The sequence below is a fragment of the Heterocephalus glaber genome, unplaced genomic scaffold, assembly GCF_053883595.1.
Source record: "Heterocephalus glaber isolate CG9 unplaced genomic scaffold, H.glaber_assembly_v1.0 deba00001532, whole genome shotgun sequence".
In the NCBI taxonomy this organism is placed as follows: domain Eukaryota; kingdom Metazoa; phylum Chordata; class Mammalia; order Rodentia; family Bathyergidae; genus Heterocephalus; species Heterocephalus glaber.
The window spans coordinates 17,857,968-17,876,967 of record NW_028258330.1 but is presented as its reverse complement, the minus strand read 5'-3'; the positions used below and the strand labels follow the sequence as shown (position 1 = coordinate 17,876,967).

At 41.8% G+C, this 19,000-nt stretch overlaps 2 protein-coding genes across 2 annotated transcripts; both read right to left on the bottom strand.

Annotated features, from left to right (window-relative positions):
• Positions 1 to 843: 843 nt before the first annotated feature.
• Tmem230 (transmembrane protein 230) lies at positions 844 to 9,949 on the bottom strand. Its single transcript, XM_004840779.4, has 4 exons — positions 9,624 to 9,949; positions 7,519 to 7,639; positions 5,425 to 5,547; positions 844 to 3,908 (listed from the first exon to the last, which is right to left on the bottom strand). Exons 2-4 carry the CDS (start codon positions 7,615 to 7,617, stop codon positions 3,768 to 3,770), a joined length of 363 nt encoding a protein of 120 aa, XP_004840836.1. The 5' UTR covers positions 7,618 to 7,639; positions 9,624 to 9,949; the 3' UTR covers positions 844 to 3,767.
• A 1,226-nt stretch (positions 9,950 to 11,175) lies between these two features.
• Pcna (proliferating cell nuclear antigen) lies at positions 11,176 to 15,477 on the bottom strand. Its single transcript, NM_001310245.1, has 6 exons — positions 15,099 to 15,477; positions 14,175 to 14,272; positions 13,647 to 13,714; positions 12,690 to 12,884; positions 11,574 to 11,697; positions 11,176 to 11,495 (listed from the first exon to the last, which is right to left on the bottom strand). Exons 1-6 carry the CDS (start codon positions 15,317 to 15,319, stop codon positions 11,416 to 11,418), a joined length of 786 nt encoding a protein of 261 aa, NP_001297174.1. The 5' UTR covers positions 15,320 to 15,477; the 3' UTR covers positions 11,176 to 11,415.
• Positions 15,478 to 19,000: the final 3,523 nt, after the last annotated feature.

Genomic DNA, 19,000 nt, shown 5'->3' with positions numbered 1-19,000 from the left:
TCACACAACAGCGAGTCAGTTTGGGCTTAACTAGGAATGGATGTGTAGTAAATGATGCAAACAAACAGATTGTTAACTCTGGGAAAAACTAAAGGTCGTGCGAGAAAAGTTAAGTCCTAATGTCCCTGGCTTAGCTGTGAATAAGATGTGTTGATTCTTTTTTTTTTTTCTTTGGTACCGGGGATCAAACTCAGGACCTTGCACTTGCGAGGTGGGCGCCAGAACCACTGAGCTAAATCCCCGGCCCAGATGTGTAGATTCTTAGCAATGTGTGCATCGACACGGACCCGAGACAAGTTACATGGACAAAACAGAGGGACTAAGGTATGTGTCCCTGTCAGAAGACAATCAGGGAGCAGAGCTAAATGAATAAATAAAATCAACTGAAAGGCCAACTCTGAAAAATCCTCAAGTGGTAATATAAATATATCCTGTGGAGATCAAATACTCAGATTTATCAAGAACAGCTGGGTGTTTCTAGGACAGGGAGGGAGGAAAGGGTGTGGATGACTAATTCTCAGGATGAGCCTTATAGGATTTAAAAAAGAAAAATATGTGCAGTGGTAATATTTTGAGAGAAGTAAAATAAAATTTAAAAAGAAAACTGTTCATTTCTTGCAGCTCGTAACTCAAATCCTGTGCCCCTTAGTTAACCTCAGGCCCCAGCTCTGCCCACACCCAGAATTCAGACTCCAAACCACAGTACCATTATCAGCCCAGCCCGTCAGGTCCCCTTCCCCGCCTGCCATGGTCTAGCCCAAGCCCTGTCTCAGTAAGATCATTTCAGACCCTGTTGGTCCTTGCTTCCTCTCAAATTCACTTACTACAGCAACAATCTTTAAACTCATTTGATATTATTGATTTTATTTGTTAAGCCAGGTCAAGTATGGACTACACTTTCTTCTTAAGGAAGCTAGAAACTTCTGGTGGATAGACAAAGTAAACGATTATTATTTTTTTTTTTTTGGTACCGGAGCTCGAACTCGGGTCCTTGCGCTTGTGAGGCAGACGACGGAACCACTGGGCTAAATCCCCGGCCCAGTAAACAATTTTTTGATGCCTAGTAAAGGGCTATCTGTGTAGCAGGTGCCGAGCTTGTGGAAAAGGTAAGTTTAAAGGTAGGGAAAGTTTAAAGGTATGATTCAAGGTGAATATGCGATTTTAAATCAGTCTGGAGATAAAAACCAAAGCTAAAGTTATCACTGATAAAGTTCAGATATGTGGAGGAACTAATTGTATTAAGATGGGGCTGCTTTCAAAGTTCTGTGGTCACCTTTTTTTGGTTAATGTTTAAGTTGTTTTAATAAAGATATATGTAGCTCCCAAAGTACTCTCCTGTGACCTTTGTAAATGTAGGTCTAATCTGACAATAGCAGATGTGACTTAAGACTCTGTGCCTGCCTCTTTTGTTGTGCAAGATTGCAAAGTCCTTTTGATCCCTGGTACCAAAAAAAAAAAAAAAGATTCCAGAGTCCTAATCTCTGCATGCTGACAAATTAATTTTATTGCCAATCTGATAAGACTCAGGCCTCCAGAAGTCAACAGTCCCCAGCACTGTAATTTTAAAATGTGGCGTCTAACGTCCCTGAATGTGTAAAGCTATAAAAAATAGAATGGGAAAAAAAGAAATTATAAAGCATCACAACGGGGGCCTAAGATTTTTTACAAAATGGGTATATATTGCTGGGTGTGGTGGTACATGCATGGGCTACATAGCAAGACCTTGTCTCAAAACAAACAAAAAATGGTTATATGTGTTTACACACTTACATTTCTGGAAAGTTACATGAAGAACTTTACTGGCCAACCCTGGAAAGTGACCTGGGGGAACAAATGGCCCCTTCACCAAGTTTTATACTTCATATGCTCTTCTGATTTTTTTTAGTTTTTCCCTTACCAACAGCATTATCTTTATAAAAAGGACCAAATAATTTGATTTGGCTGAAACTATTTTGTCTAAGATGTGCTTTGCAAGAATAGCACAGCTTTTTCTTTTTTTTTCTTTTTTTGCAGCGGGGGGGGAGACAGGGTCTCACTCTAAGTTGCCCAGGCTGGCCTCCAACTCATGATCTTCCCACCCTGGCCTCTCAAGTGGTAGGATCGCAAGCATGTGCCGCTAGCCCAGGTTCAGTCTTCTATATTATATTATTCACTGTTAGAGCCCAAGAACTTTAGAGAACTGGGGTTCCCAGGCTTCCCTCCCATTACCAAATGCATCAAACTTGGAAGCTGCTTTAGGGCACTTCCTGTCCCTTGTTCCAAGTCCTCTTCTCCATTCACCTAACTCCACTAATGATCCTATCTGGTGCCATGGCTCTGAGGAGGCTGTCTAAACATAGCCACATTTCTACGTCCTGGCTCCAGCCTCCTGAACTGCAGCACACTACACAACTCCTTCCTCCACAGCTTCCCTTGGACACCAAGTAGACATCTACAATTTAGCACATCCAAAAGTGAACTCATTTCACCCCCAAACCTGCCCTATTCAAAGCCCTCCAAATCCCAACAGTCCAGCCAGGTGTCTACTTGCCCAAGCCTATAACCTCAGGTAAGTTTGACTGGTACGCAAGGCACATACCTATAGTCTCAGCACTCAAGAGACTGAGGCAGAAGGATTGATCCAAATCTGAGGGCAACCTGGGCTACACAGTGAGTTCAACACCAGCCTAAACTACAGAACGAGATTTTGTCTCAAAAAAAAAAAGTTTGAAAAGTAGAGTGTAACTTATAATTGCAGTTACCTAAAAACAAAGGGAATCCTGGGCAGTGGGATCAAACATATCATAAAATCCTTACAATGTTTTCTGAAATATGCTTAAAGTGAACTCATTTTTAAGTCTAGGATTTGGATTCTGACCTTTTAATTTTTTTAAGTATGTGTCCCTTTTTGCAAGCAAGGAAACAGAATCAACCTAAGGCAATCTAGTCCTCCAGAGAGCAAGGCCAAATATTGTGATCTTTATCAGAAGGATACTGCAGTCCCAGGTGTTAGCAATAAGGTTATAAACCCTGAATAACTTCTCCACATTTTTCATTAGGAAACAGTCAGATGTCCAGTCCTTCAAGGCATGACATACAGAACATCTTGATCTACAAAGGATAAAATGACTCAAATAATTTGCTGGCAACACTATTGAGAAACTAGATTAGAGCTGGCCAAAGACTCAAGAGAAAATGTTTGTATTTTGAAAATTCACTCTACAGTGTAAAAAATTCCTGGTTGCTATCAATAACAAAACTAGTAAAAAATATTACAGATGGACCCACGCTGATATCTGATTTTACCCAGGTCTCCCACAGAACATGAAGGTGCAGAGATATGTATGGGGGGTAAGGTACTTAGATTAAAAATAAATGACTTAATAAGGTAATTAAATATATTGCATACTTCCATTTTCTATAAGACAAACTGATAATGAGGACTATTTCAGAGAAACCCTCAACTTTAAAGAGGGTAGTAGTAATATCACTTTCCACTACAGAATAACTTCCTGCTTTTCAAGATAATTAACAATGGATTCTTTCATGGTACCTACACATGTGGAAAAACTTGTTGAGCTTTTGCCAGGGCCAGGAAAATGAAAACAGAGTGTCCTAATTAGCTAATTGTAAGCTCAGTGAACATTTTTGGGATGGACCCATAAAATCTGGCCACTGATTTGTTAAACATCTACAAACTACAAAATTCCTCAGTCATTAGCCATGGTTTCTGCTCAGTATTGTAAAGCTGGGTGTAGTTCCGCTGTGACTCTTCTTGGGCTGAGGTGCTAGTCATCAAAGTCTGGAATGTCATCATAGGAATAACCCCGGTAGCCTTTGGATGCGTAGTAGGCAATGCGCAGGTGATAAAATCCTGGCAGGAACACCAGAATGCCAATGATCAGGACTGGAACGGCCCGGTCTGCCCCCTGGTGGCAGAAGGAAGAAAACATTACAGTAGTACCATGAAAGTTACACACTTTAAAAAATGCCACAGACCTAATCTATAGATCACTATTTTATACTTTTCTAAATATCTTCCTTGGGTAGTACAGTACCAAGGGAAATGTTTACATCTCTTTCCTTTCTGATTACAAACTGACAGAAAACTGCAAAGCACTAAAAACTATGAAGAAAATTATCCATTCTTTATTCAGGTGAGATGGGCTCATTTCCTTCTGCTCTTTTTTCAAAATTCTTACTTGTGAAAACACCACACTGTATCCTGTAAGTCTTTTCTTTTTTGTTTTGTTTTGTGTTTTTTTTTTTTGGTACCTGGGACTGAACTCAGGTCCTTGCGCGCTTGCACAGCAGGCGGCCAAACCACTGAGCTAAATCCCCGGCCCCCTGGAAGTCTTTTTTATAACGGGCACTTGCCAGTATTAAAAACTCATGTTTGAACTGTATGGTAACATTCCACTGAAATCGATGTACAATTCATACAGCTGTCTTTCTCTTTCTGCAACCATACAGAATGCCACAATAAACTTCTGTTTTCCTTGGTTTGTATCAGAGTAAGTTCAGGACAACTTAGACACCACGTACATATGGGGATAGCCCGAGAGAAAGAACCACCAAACACCACCTTAGGTTCTAAGGCATTATATTGTCCTTCAACAGGTGCTGCAACCAAATAGCGGTCTACACAAGCCTCCTGCTTCTCCTCAAACCCTGACCAGTGTATCTGTGCTGCTACACAGCTGTAACAAGAGTATGCTACTCAGGCTATAATCTCTTATAGATCAGGGATCCCGGGGCTCAGCTATGGTATTTCAAACTGTGGCTGTGGCCAAACTCCTCAATACCTCAGGGGTCAAGTTTGCCTACCTGATAACACCCACCTCAGAGGAATGATGGGAGAAATTTATTGTTTTTTGTGTTGTTTTTGCAAAACTGGGGTGTGAACTCAGGGTCTCTGCACTAACCTATACACAAATCTTTTTTTTTTTAAGGGTTTTTTTGTTTTGTTTTGTTTTTGCGGAACCAGGGATCAAACTCAGGACTTTGCACTTGCCAGGCAGGTGATGGCACCACTGAGCTAAACCTCTGGCCCTAGTTTTGTTTGTTTTTTGAGACACAGTCTTGCCATGTAGTTCAGGCTGGCCTCAAACTTGTGGTGATCCTCCTGTCTCATCATCTTGTGATCAGTGCTGGGATTACAGGCATGCACCATCAAGCCTGCCTTAATTTTTTCAGGCAGGGTCTTGCTAAGTTGCTTAGGCTGGGCTCAACTTTGTGAGACTCCTGTCTCAGCCTCCCAATCTGCTAAGATTACGGGTATGGGCCACAATGCCCAGCTATAAAAGGATGTTTTATCAGTGAACAAAATATAAAAGAAATATTTTTTCTTCTTTCTGCTGGAATCTGTTGTACTACACGTAATATAAAAATAATAAGCTCTAGCTCACATTTTAAAGCTTTTATGGCATACTGCCATCAGCTTACCCCTTTGCTGATGTAGCCAGACAACAGGAGGGAGCCTATGATAATAAGAAAGGCACCAATCAAAAACAGCACAGTGGCAAGTGCGATGGCCTTGTAGGGGATCTTAGGAGGGCTTTTCTTAAACTGGAAGAGAAACAAAAACAAAAAAAGATAGAAGAACATTATGAAGATGGCAGGGCTGACACCTTAAAGCAGGGAGGATAATTAAGAACCAAGCTGAGACCCTTAGCCAACCTTATCAGAAAAAGGAAAGAAAAGGCCCAAATCCATGCAATTAAGAATGAAAAGGGTGAAATTACAACGGACCCAGCAGAAATCCAAAGGATCAATACCTGCTTCCAGAACCTATACGCCAATAAGATGGAAAACACAGAAGAAATGGACAGATTCCTAGATACATATGAATTACCAAAGTTGAACGAAGAAGACCCAAAAATTCTAAACAACCCAGTATCAACCAATGAAACTGAAAATGTAATTAAAAACTTATCAACTAAGAAAAGCCTGGGTCCTGATGGCTTCACTGCTGAATTCTACAAGACATTTAGAGAGGAACTGCTGCCACTGCTGTTTAAACTCTTCAATGAAATTGAAAGGGAAGCAATACTCCCAAATTCATTCCTGGAAGCAAACATCACCTTGATCCCCAAAGCAGAGAAAGACTCAACTGAAAAAGAGAACTACAGGCCAATCTCACTAATGAACATAGATGCAAAAATCCTTAATAAGATACTGGCAAAAAGAACCAAGCTGGATGCTTCAAGTGTTTGAAAGTATGTATGTCTTATCACCCAGTGCAGCTCCAGGAGAGAAAGGAAGGGACAGACAATAGATGAAGCTCTAGCTATGCTCTAGCATCACTCCAAAGAGTCCTCGAGGGGTGTCATTCTATCCAAGTTTAGCATTGTACAGACCACTCCTTGGACTTTACAACACTTTTTTTTTTTAAACAAAACTACTTTATGGTCACTTGTTCATTACAGTTCATTACATGTATTTATTAAGTGTCTGGCACATGGAAGGGTATACTGACCTATGGAGACTTAAGAGTGAACACCATGCTATGGAAAAGTAAAGAAGTGAAGTCATTTCTAGGATTCAAAGTTAGCACAGTCAAGGGTGTTAAAAATAAAATTGCAGGGGCCGGGATGTAGCTCAGCGGTGCTGCACCTGTCTGGCAAATGGAAGGTCCTGAGTTCAATTCCTAGTACTGGGGGCAGGGGAGTAATTGCAGTTTTTTCTAAAGCACTGTCTTATGAACAAGTTCAATTCAAGGTTAAGAGACAAATTTTCTAAGATTAGGCTCATGGTTGAGTCTGACCTAACTAGACGGAAACTTCCCAGGTCTATTTTTATCTCTCCTTCAAATACAGGTCCAAAGAGTACAAAGAATTGATTTATTTATATTTAAAAGGATAAGTTTCTTCTACTTCATTGCTGGATCAAGTTTTAGCCAGAATATTCGTTTCCAAGGGGGGATGGGTAAAAGGAAATGCTATAGTACTACAGTACTTTATAGATAATAGCCAAGATAGGATACAAACTTAATATTCTTTTTTTTTGGTACTGGGGATAGAACTCAGGACCTCAAGCTTGCCAGGCAGGCGTTGTGCTGCTGAGCTAAATCCCCAGCCAACATTCTTTATTATTTACTGTTTGTCACAAAGAATACCTTTAATAAATTGGATCTCATGACATCAGGAAAGAAGGAAGATTCCCACAGTCTGCTGGCTTTAGCAGTTAGTTTCTCCCTTAAAAGATGAACTGACTTTGGCTAAAGTGTAAATAAATGTAGTCCTTAAAATAATTTCACTTAAAACAAAGTCTGTTTATTTCATGGATAAACTGAAAACTTGAAACTACAGGGCTCTGGCATTACAACTAAAAATGTTTATAAACTGGACCTGGTTTGAAACTGCTGTGCCATAGTTCTTTGGGCCTTCTGCAAGTTGGGGCCAAAGAGTCTCAGAGATGAGTTTACTTCCTGCTGCTCCCTCTAATTCCAAGGGCCCATTAGCAAAACCTCCACCTAGAAGCTCTTCTTCCTAGCTCAATAGAAACACAGCCAGTCAGCCCTGTCAGTTCCCTTCTTACCTGAAGGTCAATGTAGCCATCGTCTGTGCTGGAGAGCCTTGAGTATTTTACTTTACTACTGGGGATTCCAGTAGCCAGGTTGGTACGAGATGGCATCATAACACGTTGACACAGCCACAGTCTAAATCAAAAAGTTGTTACTGTTGTAGCCAAGAGTAATACAGTACAGCCCATGACATCAGATACCATGTACTGGAGTTCTAGAGCACCATGCAATTTAGATCTCACTGCTCTTAAAGCTTGATATTCCTGGGCAAGGGAATTTAGCTCAGTGGCACCACCCCTGACTAGAAAGTGTAAGGTCGAGTTCAACCCCTGCTACCTCCCACCTCCCCAAAATCCCGATATTCCTGACAGTTAAACAATGACCTATGTACCTACTCTGGTCTGTCTAGTTTAGGATGACAGCCAGGACATTCACCAAGAACCAGACCACAGTTTACCCTGCCATCAATGTTCCGCCTACTAATTTTTCCAAAGTCACACATAAAGTAGGTGGAAGAGTGGGGACTTAAACCTAGGTGCACCTGACACCGAAGTCCACATTCTTGGCCACTCTGATATAGTATGGCCTGTCCCCTGCCCCAGCTTAGGAACATATATTCAAGAGATTTTCTTGTTTGCCAGGGAGGGAAGAAAGGGTAGGGAACAGAATACATTCACAGAGGCATTTTGCTTCTTTTCCCTTGATGGATATCTTCCTTTTAACAGAAAGGATTTGTAAAGCTTCTAAATGTGGATCAGCTACTGGCTATCCGTATTACACCAGTGCCTTCAGATATGTCTACCTCCAGGGCCAGGGATTTAGCTCAGTGGTTCCACCGCCTGCTTCCAAAGAGGAAGGACTGGAGTTCGATCCCTGGTACCAAAAAAAAAAAAAAGATATGTCTACCTCCAGGTGCTGGGGCTGCAGGGTAGCTCAGTGGTTAAGCACACATGCTCAGATATGTCTACCTCCCTGGCTCACTCTAAGCAGTGAAAACAGTGAGTTCCATTTTTCAGATTTTGCAGCTACCTAAAAAAGTTGAATAAAAACCTGATTTATTGGGCTCCAGGTGTAGTACAGTGGTACAGTGCTTGCTTAGCTTTTAACTCAAAGCCCTGGGTCTGATCCCCAATGTTTCCCAAAAGACTGGTTCATTGTTCAGAATATTCAAAGCAACAGCAATGAAATATGGCTATTTTGTCCAGTTTGACAGTATGTAGGGTTTTAAAACGAGACTTACATTTCAAAAATTCGAAATTTGTACACGTATCTTCCATAAAGTTATAAAGTTATGTGGACAAAACAGTCTTGGTTAAGTGCCAGGCACTGTTCTAGTGCTTTATAAATATTTAATAACAAAAAATAACAAATCCTACAACTGATCTCAAGTAGCTTCGTGAAAGAATTGGTGTTAAAATGTTTCTGTTCCTTTTTATTGCTCGTACTGGTCCAGCTATCATACACTCAAAAAAATAATGCTATAAAGGTTTGCTCAGCTGTGTTAAATACTCAGAGTTTAGGGTTGTGAGGCAATGACACGATTAAGTTCAATTCTGTAATAAAGTTCAAACTACCAATACATGGAAGTTTTGAGGGCATTTAATCACACCTGATTTGTACTAGCGTTTTCCAAAAAAAATCATGTACGTACTTTCCATTAATTCACACACTCCTGCCAAAACAAGGGCGCAAGGGAGTAGGAAGTTGCATGCTTATACTTGGCAAAGAGAAAGAATTCTAAAACGGAAAAAGAAGGTCATGCAAGAGTGTCTTGAAAGAATCTGTCCAAATTTCGCAAGGGAATAGCAAGTCCTATGCTTATACTTGGCAAAGAGAAAGAATTCTAAAACGGAAAAGGAAGGTCATGCAAGAGTATCTTGAAAGAATCTGTCCAAATTCCCAACGGGGGCTGGTTTAGCTCACTGGTTCCGGCGCCTGCCTCGCAAGCGCAAGATCCCGAGTTCAAACCTCGGTACTGCCAAAAAAAAAAAAAGCAAATTTCCAACGGGCTTTTCAACAGCCCCATGCAACGCCAAATTCTCTCAGCACCTGAGTGTTAGAATTATAAAAGATCAGTAAGTGACCGGCACTGCGCCTCGCATAACGCGCCTCTACATACGCTATTTTCCTGGTAATCTCCAGACGTCGCCACAGAGAGAAAAAAGAACTGATGCGAATTCAGGAGTAAAACGAACAAAACCGGTTCTGGCGAGGCCAAGTGCGCACTGGCTGGACCTGGAGAGCGCGGGGTCGTCCCGGGAACGCAGGCTTCAGAAGGAGGGCGCGTTTGCCCCGCCCGCCACTCACGGCTCAAGGGTCCGCCGCCCCGCGCAGCCCGTTTGTAGGGAGCTCAGCCGCGGCGAACTGCGGAGCGGACGGAGACCACATGGTACCACCCGTCTAACTGCCACCCCGCTCCGCAGGAGCCGCGAGCGCGCCGGAAGTGGCGAGTTGGGCGAAGGCGCGCCGGAAGTTGCATCACTGGGAGCGACATCACCTCACCGCGCAGCGGGACATGTCTCGGGCTAGCCTTCCAGCGGGTCTAGCAATCTGAGGCTTTGGGACTTGTCCTGGCGCAGCCCGTGAGGTTTCGGGTGTGCTCGCAATCTGAAGCCGATACTGGCCTATCCTGGGGCAGGCGCATGTGTACCCAGGATCCCCGCCCTCCTGGCTCACAGACTCCGGGCAAATCTATTACATAGTTCCTACCAAGTGCCCTCACGGCCACAGTAGAGCAAGCCAGATTCCAGGGAGGTGGAGGTTGGGGCCTCAGCACTGCCAGATCGCATTCCACTATTCAAAGTACCCAGTCTTACACGGAGACGCCTCGGACGACTCTTTAGAGGTCCCTCTCCAGGTTATCAGGCATCGCCCAGATTTACCTGCCCATAAGGGACATTTTTCATCAAGTGAAGCTTTTTAAAAGGTCAAGTTTATTAAGGTACAATTTTTTTTTTTGGTAACGGGGATCAAACTCGGGTCCTTGCGCTTGCGCAGCAGGCGGTGAAACCACTAAGCTAAATCCCCGGCCCGAAGGTACAATTTATATACTGTAAAGTACAACTAAATAAGTTCTGAGAAATGCAGTCCTGAAACCGTGACAAGCCTGTAGGCGACCCTGCATCCTGTCTCTTTCCCTGGGGCTCACTAGCACGCAGTAATGAACGATGACTGCTGGATATAGGGAGTTCAACCGTCTGATAAATTGCAGAACCTTTTCACTTTCTAGGTTGGATCCAACATTCATGGGATTTATATCATCTTCATCCTTTAAGGGGGCGAAGGCCTAAAGAGGGATACTCATACTACAGATTTTTGCAGTTAAATTTCTCGGGCCCCAGGACAGGTCTACTAAAGCTTCCAAGCCTTTTATAAATAATATCTATCTCCATAATGGATTTATACTACACTAAACTGAAAAAAATAATTACTTTTACATCAGGGCTGGGGATTAGCTCAGTGGCGCCACTGCTTGTCCTGCAAGTACAAGGTAGAGTTTGATTCCCAGTACCAAAAAAAAAAAGAAGAAAAAAAAGATCTGAACTTCACATGAAAATGTAGCTTTTGCTGATAATTTAGTAAGGTACTTTGCAAAAGTTATGGTCCAAATGAAGGTGCTGTGACATTTGAAATTCAAATAACTTTATTTAAATTGAAAAACAGTCAAGCCCTTTTGTTATAAAAATCACCAGGAGTATTTAAGTAAGGCAATATTTCTAGGTTAACAACCAGATTTAACTCTGGACCTCTTTAAACAAGTGGAGAGAATACAGGAAAACAAATAGGTTATTTACAGAAAACATTATCTACATATGTACTCAGGTACAAATTTGGTGACAGAAGACTTCATTCAGTACATGCTGGCATCTCAGACGCACTTCTCAAAGAGCTGAGTTTTACTTTAAGAATGCCTAAGATCCTTCTTCATCCTCGATCTTGGGAGCCAAATAGTACTTTAAATGTCCCATGTCAGCAATTTTATACTCTACAACTGAAAGACAAGAAAAGTTAGTTACTGAGGAGCATCAGATACGTGGCCGACAAAACAAGGTTCAAATAGATATCTTACCAAGGGGTACATCTGCAGACATACTGAGTGTTACTGTAGGAGAGAGTGGAGTGGCTTTTGTAAAGAAGTTCAGGTACCTTAGTGCAAAAGTTAGCTGAACAGGCTCATTCATCTCTATGGTAACCTATAGGAGAAAAAGATGAATTGCATTTGAAAACAAAGTTCCAATCCATTGGGTTAATATACATTAAATAAAATGTACTAGCTACTTTGGAGGGTGGGATGAAACTAATTTTTAAAGACTGATAAAGCCAAAGTAGCATTTAACCTGTCTTTCCTGTATCAACAGACAATAAAAATATGCAATATGGGAAAGCTTTTCTTTATGGAAATACTTCTAATACATTAAGTCAGCTACTAGATGAAGGAATGAAATAAACTAAAATATTTCAATTTTGCAAACCCCAATGATTTAATGGATCTAGAAGACTATTATGACTACTAAGATAAAAACATCCACACTCCTCGTGCCTATTAGAGGTACACACCACTGCCCATCAAGTAGTACTCTTGCTGTCCCAGCCCCCAAACAAAACACACAGAATATTGAACCTCTAGAGTTGTAATTACCAGTTTACAGGACATACAAGGCAGATGTTAATTAACATCCACATGCAATAGCAAAATCCAGACTGTGAAAAATTTGTGTGACTTTCTTCAACTAAAAGACTATACACAAGAGTTTGTAAGAGCTACCGTTTTACTCCTACCCATTATCCTTCTTTTCAGTTGTTATTCTGCTCTTATTTGGCAAAAGCAGAGGAAGTAGCTCCCAAAAGCTAAAAATGAAGATAATCCTATCCTCAGAGAATGTGTAGGTTTAATATACAAACCCATTCTTTTGAGGTTTGTAAAACAAGCGCTAAGTTTGGATTCTTTTTTGACAGATATAATCCAAAATTGGATGGCACCTATAAATCACTTGTAGATTTCAACAGTATCTTTCAATTTTCACAAAGTATATGGAATGCAATTTACCGTTACAATGAAATGGTTTTAAGCAAGTATCTTAGTATTAAACAGTTCTACAATCGTCTTCAAAGAAGTTTCTATTTACTTAAATAGAAATTTTTAAAATTCTTTTTTAGAAATTAAAAATTTAATTTTACTGCTTACAGCTTCTTCCTCTTTGTCAACATTACTGGTTTGTGACAACTTAATGTTTCCATTTCCAAGTTCTCCACTTGCAGAGAATTTCACTCCATCTTTTGCACATGATATTACAACAGCATCTCCGATGTGACTGAGGTCTCGGCATATACGTGCAAACTCACCAGAAGGCATCTTTACCACACAACTGTATTCTTGTTCCTACAAAACAAAATTCATTAGTCAACACATTCCACCATCCAGGGAACAAAACAAAAGCCTCCTTACAACACTGCCGGGTAAGTCAAGAGAACATTAGGGTGGGTGTGACACAGAAATGATGGTGCAAGCAGATCTATTTGCTTTCTGAAAGAAAACAAAGCACTAACCATTTTAAACATCCCAATAATTCTCCTTTCCTTTTTTTTTAATGTTAACAAACCAGTCTTTAATAAATTTCTAAGATATGCTTAAAATCTGACAAAAATCAAGCATTCTAGGAAAAAAAGAAATGCATGGATGAGTAATGCAAGTACACAGCAACACAATGAATTCAAGTAACGATAAATTTAAAAAATTTAAACTATTATGGTTTAGAAAAATGACAAATCCACCATTCCAGCCTGGGCAACTTGGTGACTCTGAAGCATGCACCATGTAAGATCTAGTAACATGAGTTAAAGCCTACTTCCTAACAGAACTTTTTCTACAAGTATACCTGCAAGTGTGTGAATAATCAACGGCAAAGTACCCAATTTTTTGGAAAATGCTAATACAAATAACATGTGATTAAATGCCCTTAAAACTCCTGTGTTGGTAGTTTGAGCTGTTACAGAATTATCATGACTGTGTGTGGTACACTATAATTAGAAATACACTTGAGCCAGGGATTATTTTAGTTCAGTGGCACAGCACCTGCCTTGCAAGCAGATGGTCCTGAGTTTGATCCCCGGTACCAAAAAAAAAGAAAAGAAATATACTCACTGGAATTCCAAGCTGTTCAACATCTAAATCCATTAACTTCATTTCATAGTCTGATACTTTCTCCTGATCTATAAATGAAAGCAAATGTTATTAAAGGCATGTGTTCGTAATGATGATATAAATATTACAACCACTGCATACAGACAAACATTAGCTTCTCACACCTTTGAGAAATGAAACAAACTGCTTGTTTTTGTTTGGGGGGAACGGGGTTCTGGGGATTGAACCCAGGGCCTTTTAAACTGAATTTTGCTAGGCGTGGTGGCTCACACTTATAATCCCAACACTTGGAAGGCTGAGGCAGGATTGCCAACTTGGACTACATAGTGAGTTCAAAGCCAGGATGAACTATATAGAGAGACCCTGTCTCAAAAAAAAAAAAAAAAAAAAAAAATTATTTTTCGACAGGGTCTCATTAAGTCTCTATATTGCCCAGGCTGGGCTTGAACTTGCCATCCTGCCTCAGCCTCCTACTAACACTGAACTTTATAACCATATACTGTAACTCAGTAAAAGGGTGCAACTTACTAGGTGCTTCAAATACTAGTGCCAGAGTGTCTGCATTATCTTCAGCTCGTAGGGTAATGATGTCTTCGTTGCCAGCGCATTTTAATATTTTGGACATACTGAAACGCAGAAGACACAGAGTTTAAAAATCAACGTTACCTGCCTAACATCTAGATTTCCAAAGCAATGAGTTAGCATTTGCACACATCAGGTGGTGGGAGGAAATGGTGAGGAAGAGCCGAACATGGATGCAGCCATTTTGAATGCAACCCGACACCCTACCACCACCAACTTCATCCTTGTAGACAAATAAAAGAGGATTTTCTGAATTGCAAAGCCCTGCGGGCGAAGTAAATTACACCGCAATGATACTTAAAGGTAATCCAGTAAACGTATTAAACACGCTGCATGTACTGTGAGTAAATACTGTATTTTTCAGAAGTTTTAAAAAAAGTATACATTTGGACTAGACAGTGATCAGAAAGTTAAAAGTCCCTGCCCTAGGAAAATTTTCCTGCAAGTTCAGCATCTGTGAAACAGTTAAGAAACCCCAAACACCTATTGTCCCTACATGAGATGACAGAATGACAATTCTCACTACTGCACATTATAAGGCGGTTGAAGTCAACTAGAACTAAGGTTTCCTCTCCAGGACTTCTGTAGTTTAATGAGCAAAGAGTCTTGAAAGAGGCTTGGGGGACCGCGGAGAAGCCGGTCATTTTCCCGCCACCGCCTTTGTGACTTTGGCGCGGAAAGAGCCGGTTTGCGCGGTTGCCAGCGCGGGCTTTTCGGAACCGCGCTCTCCGCTGGGCCCCGCCCCCGGCGCCACAACCAATGAGAAAACGCGAATGTCCCGCGACAGCAAACCCGGGCCGAGCTCGGCGCGCTCCCGTCACGAGCGGGGGCCGGGGTTGCCCCAGGGCCCGGTTCCCGCGCCCGGCTCACCTGGTGAGGTTCACTCCCATGGCCAGGTTGCGGTCGCAGCGGTAAGTATCGAAGCCTTCGGAGCGCAACGTGAGCTGCACCAGGGAGACGTGGGACGAGTCCATGCTCTGCAGGTTCACGCCGCCCGAGCTGATGTCCCAGCAGGCCTCGTTGATGAGGTCCTTAAGTGCCTCCAGCACCTTCTTCAGGATGGAGCCTTGGACCAGGCGTGCCTCGAACATAGTGGCGGAGTCGTGACGACGCAGCTGTGCACGGGGAGGAAGGAGTAGAGCCCAGCTGGTTTAGGCTTCCCGAAAACGAGAGCGAGCAGGCGAAGGCGCAGCAAGAGGCTCAGACTAGGAGGAACGCGACCAGCTCGCTACCCACAGAGCCGTTCAATACCGCAGCTTCCGTGAGCGCGCTCTCCGCCCCCTGTGCCCAGTGTTGCAACGTCACCACGCTTCCCCGCCCATCTCCTAGAGGGGAGACTCCAGAACCAATCGTATCTCTCATCCGCGAAACCCCGCCCTTGCTGAACATCCATTGGAGCAACGAGTGCGCAGAGACTGGGAAAGTGCGCAGCCGAAGCTCAGGGGTGGGCGGGGTGGCGTCCCCGGGGCCTCCCGCCTTTTTCCTTGTGGACCTCGGCACTGAACCGTACTGGCAGTCTTGAAGGCCAGGTGCAGGACCGGGTTGATAAGCCTTAGCTCGATGGTGCCTCCTCAGACTCCCACTTCGGAAGTACAGAGCTTCCAGCTGTGAAAGTGAAGCGCAAATCAAACCTAACAGGAGAAAAAGCCGCCTGTACCCTGAAGATTATAGCTGCTGTAAATACTGAGCTATTTCTGCTACTACAGCAGCGATGCAGTAAAATGCCAAGCAGTAAGGATGTGTATCCTTACCGCTATCTAGGCTCCTAGCCACCGTGTTTAACACCGTCCCACACCTCTATAATCAATGACAATCGTTTACTGCAAGGTTTTGTTTTCTATAAATACAGATTTTAAAATCTATTTGTATTGTGCACACTTCGGCAAACTACCTAGTAAAGTACGTACACTTTATTATTTTTTTATTTTTTTCCTTCCGCTTGCGAGGCGGGCGGTGGAACCACTGAGCTAAATCCCCGGCCTACGTACACTTTATTTTATGACACGTACTTTTTCTTTTATTTTTTGCTTTACTGAGGGGCAAACCATGGGGTACTCAGCTACATCTCCAGCTCTTTTATCTGCCCCCCCCCCCCACATCTTTTCTACGTTAGTACAGCCTGGGCAATTTAGAGAGATCCTGTCTCAAAGTAAAAAGTTCAGTGCTCCATGGGTTCTATCCTCAGTATGCCCCCCCAAAAAACCCCCAGAAAATCCTCAAATCCCCTCCCCAATATCCCATATAAGTCACCTAATTTATCAATTTCCTGTTGTAATTACAAACACCTTTGAGCACTAAGGTGGTTTTTGTGAGATCAGCTCCTTCAAATAGCATTGTGGGTTGAAGAACAAATAAACTTAATAAATGTTACTGGATTGGTCTCTAAAAGAGTACGATTTACTGGGGCCGGGGATTTAGCTTAGTGGCACAGTGCCTGCCTCGCAAGTGCAAGGTTCTGAGTTTGATCCCCGATACCAAAAAAAAAAAAAAAATTATGATTTACTTTCCAGCCAAGACTGCATCGGTATGGCCATTTCCCCTTGTTTTCCTAGATCTAGGCAACTGCTGTACCACTGAGCTACACCCCTGGTCTCAATAATCTCACTTTTAAATCTCTAATCATCTGTGTGAAAATTTTAGCTGTTACAAATTGAACATCTTTCATGTATTTCTTGACTATTGCATTCTTTAATCGTTTTCCTATTGATAAAAAGCATTTTATATATTACAATGTTAATCATTTGCCTATATATACACACACATATATATATCTCCCTTAGTTTTCTTTTTTGCTTTGTTTAGAGCATTTCTCTTTAGTTACCTTTAACATCTTATCTTGATATGTAGAATTATTCAGCTTTTCTACTATATATCTAGTTATGGATTTAGTTTTATTTATCCTGTTTATAGAATTGAAGATACATTTATTTCAGCAAATCTAAAATATTCTCAACTAGGGAAAGGAAATAAAAAAGAATCAAGATGTGTTATGTACATGTACCTATTCCCTAAGATGAATGTAAACTTCATGTATTGCAAATATGTACAAACAAAATAGAATTTTATTTATTTATTTATTTATTTATTTATTTTTGGTGCGGGTGGTTGAACTCAGGACCTTGCACTTGTGAGGTAGTCAGGGGCACCACTGAGCTAAATTCCCAGCCCCAAAATAGAATTTTTAAAAATGATCATCCCTTATGATTTCAAATGCTGACTCTCTACCCTTCTCTCCCTCTAGCATTTCTAGCATACATATGTATTTCATTGAATTTAAAACACCTTAAATTTCTAAGATGCACCATTATTTTATGTAGTACAAGAAAAAAACCCCACACTGTTATACAATTCTTCATCATTTAGGCCAGGGATGTAGCTCAGTGGCGCTGTGCTTGCCTGGCAAGCAAAAGGTCTTGAGATCAATGCCCGGTACCAGAAAAACAAAAACAAAAACAAAAAAACCCAATTCTTCATCACTTAGAAGTTCTATTGTGTAATTACTAGAAGAACTTCGACTACATAAAGCATTTTTATCCTGAGTCACTCTTGTGCATATGTGAAAAATACATGGGGGCTCGGGCTATAAGTAAAGCACTTGCCTGGCTTGTATGAAGCATTGCAAGCACATAGGCCCCACTGTTTCTCCACATTCAGAGTTTCCTACTCAGCTGCTGATACTGTTGTTTTTTCCATAAAATATCATACTCTGTGCTGTCAAGGTTGCTTATGATACAGTATCCCTGTGCTATTCTATTATCTCTGGAATTGTTTCCAAGCCCCTACCCATTTGCAAGTTTTCATGCTGGCATTTTCTTGCTTTAGGTGTGACCACTTATCTTTCTGTATAGATCTCAGTGTCAAAACCTGATACAAGGTTGGGAGTATAGCTCCATGGTATGGTTTGTACCTAGCACACACAAGGCCCTGGGTTAGATCCCCAGCACCAGAAACAAAAACAAAACACTTAAGTATAAATTCATCTATTTGCAGGTATTTTCCTTTCTTGAGTCTCTTAAAATCTCAGTCCCTTTGCAAAATGTGGAATGTGTTCACTCATCCAGTGAAGAACGTTTGCTTTGCTAATAACAACTGTGTGTGCTCTGCTACTGTTTCGGTGTTTGAAGGTTAGGGTTTAGATCTAAAATGTTCCCCCAAAGTCTCATGTTTGGAGGGTGACTGGATCATGGGGTGCTATACTTGTCAGTGGATTCACTGCTGTGTGGTTAGGAGGTAGAGCCTGCTTGGAGGTGGGTCACTGGGGGCTGACCTGGAAGAGTGTATTCTGTGTCTTCTTGTCCTAGGTTTCTTCCTTCTCTCTCTGCTTCCTGGCTATAAAGAGGTGAGCAGCTTTCCTCTGCCATGTTCATCTACTGTGCCCTTTCTGTCTTGGATCAAGCCAACCGTAGATGGACTAAAATTGTGAGCCAAAATAACAAACCTCCTCTCCTTTAAGTTGTGGGTGTTGGGTATTTTGACCCAGCAAAGGAAAAGTGATTTAGATCTAAGCTTACTCAATATTATGGTTCAATGCCAAAGTACAGTGTGATTAGTTGAAGATGGGGGGGGGCAATGGAAATTGATCCCAGGGCCTCACACATGTTCTTTTTTTTGGTACCGGGGATTGAACTCAGGTCCTTGCACTTGCACAGCAGGCGGCAAAACCACTGAGCTAAATCCCCGGCCCTGAACACATGTTCTGCCATTGAGCTTCACCCCAAGGCCTATGAAGCAATTAAACTCCAATGGTATGGTACCCACAATGCCTGTGCATT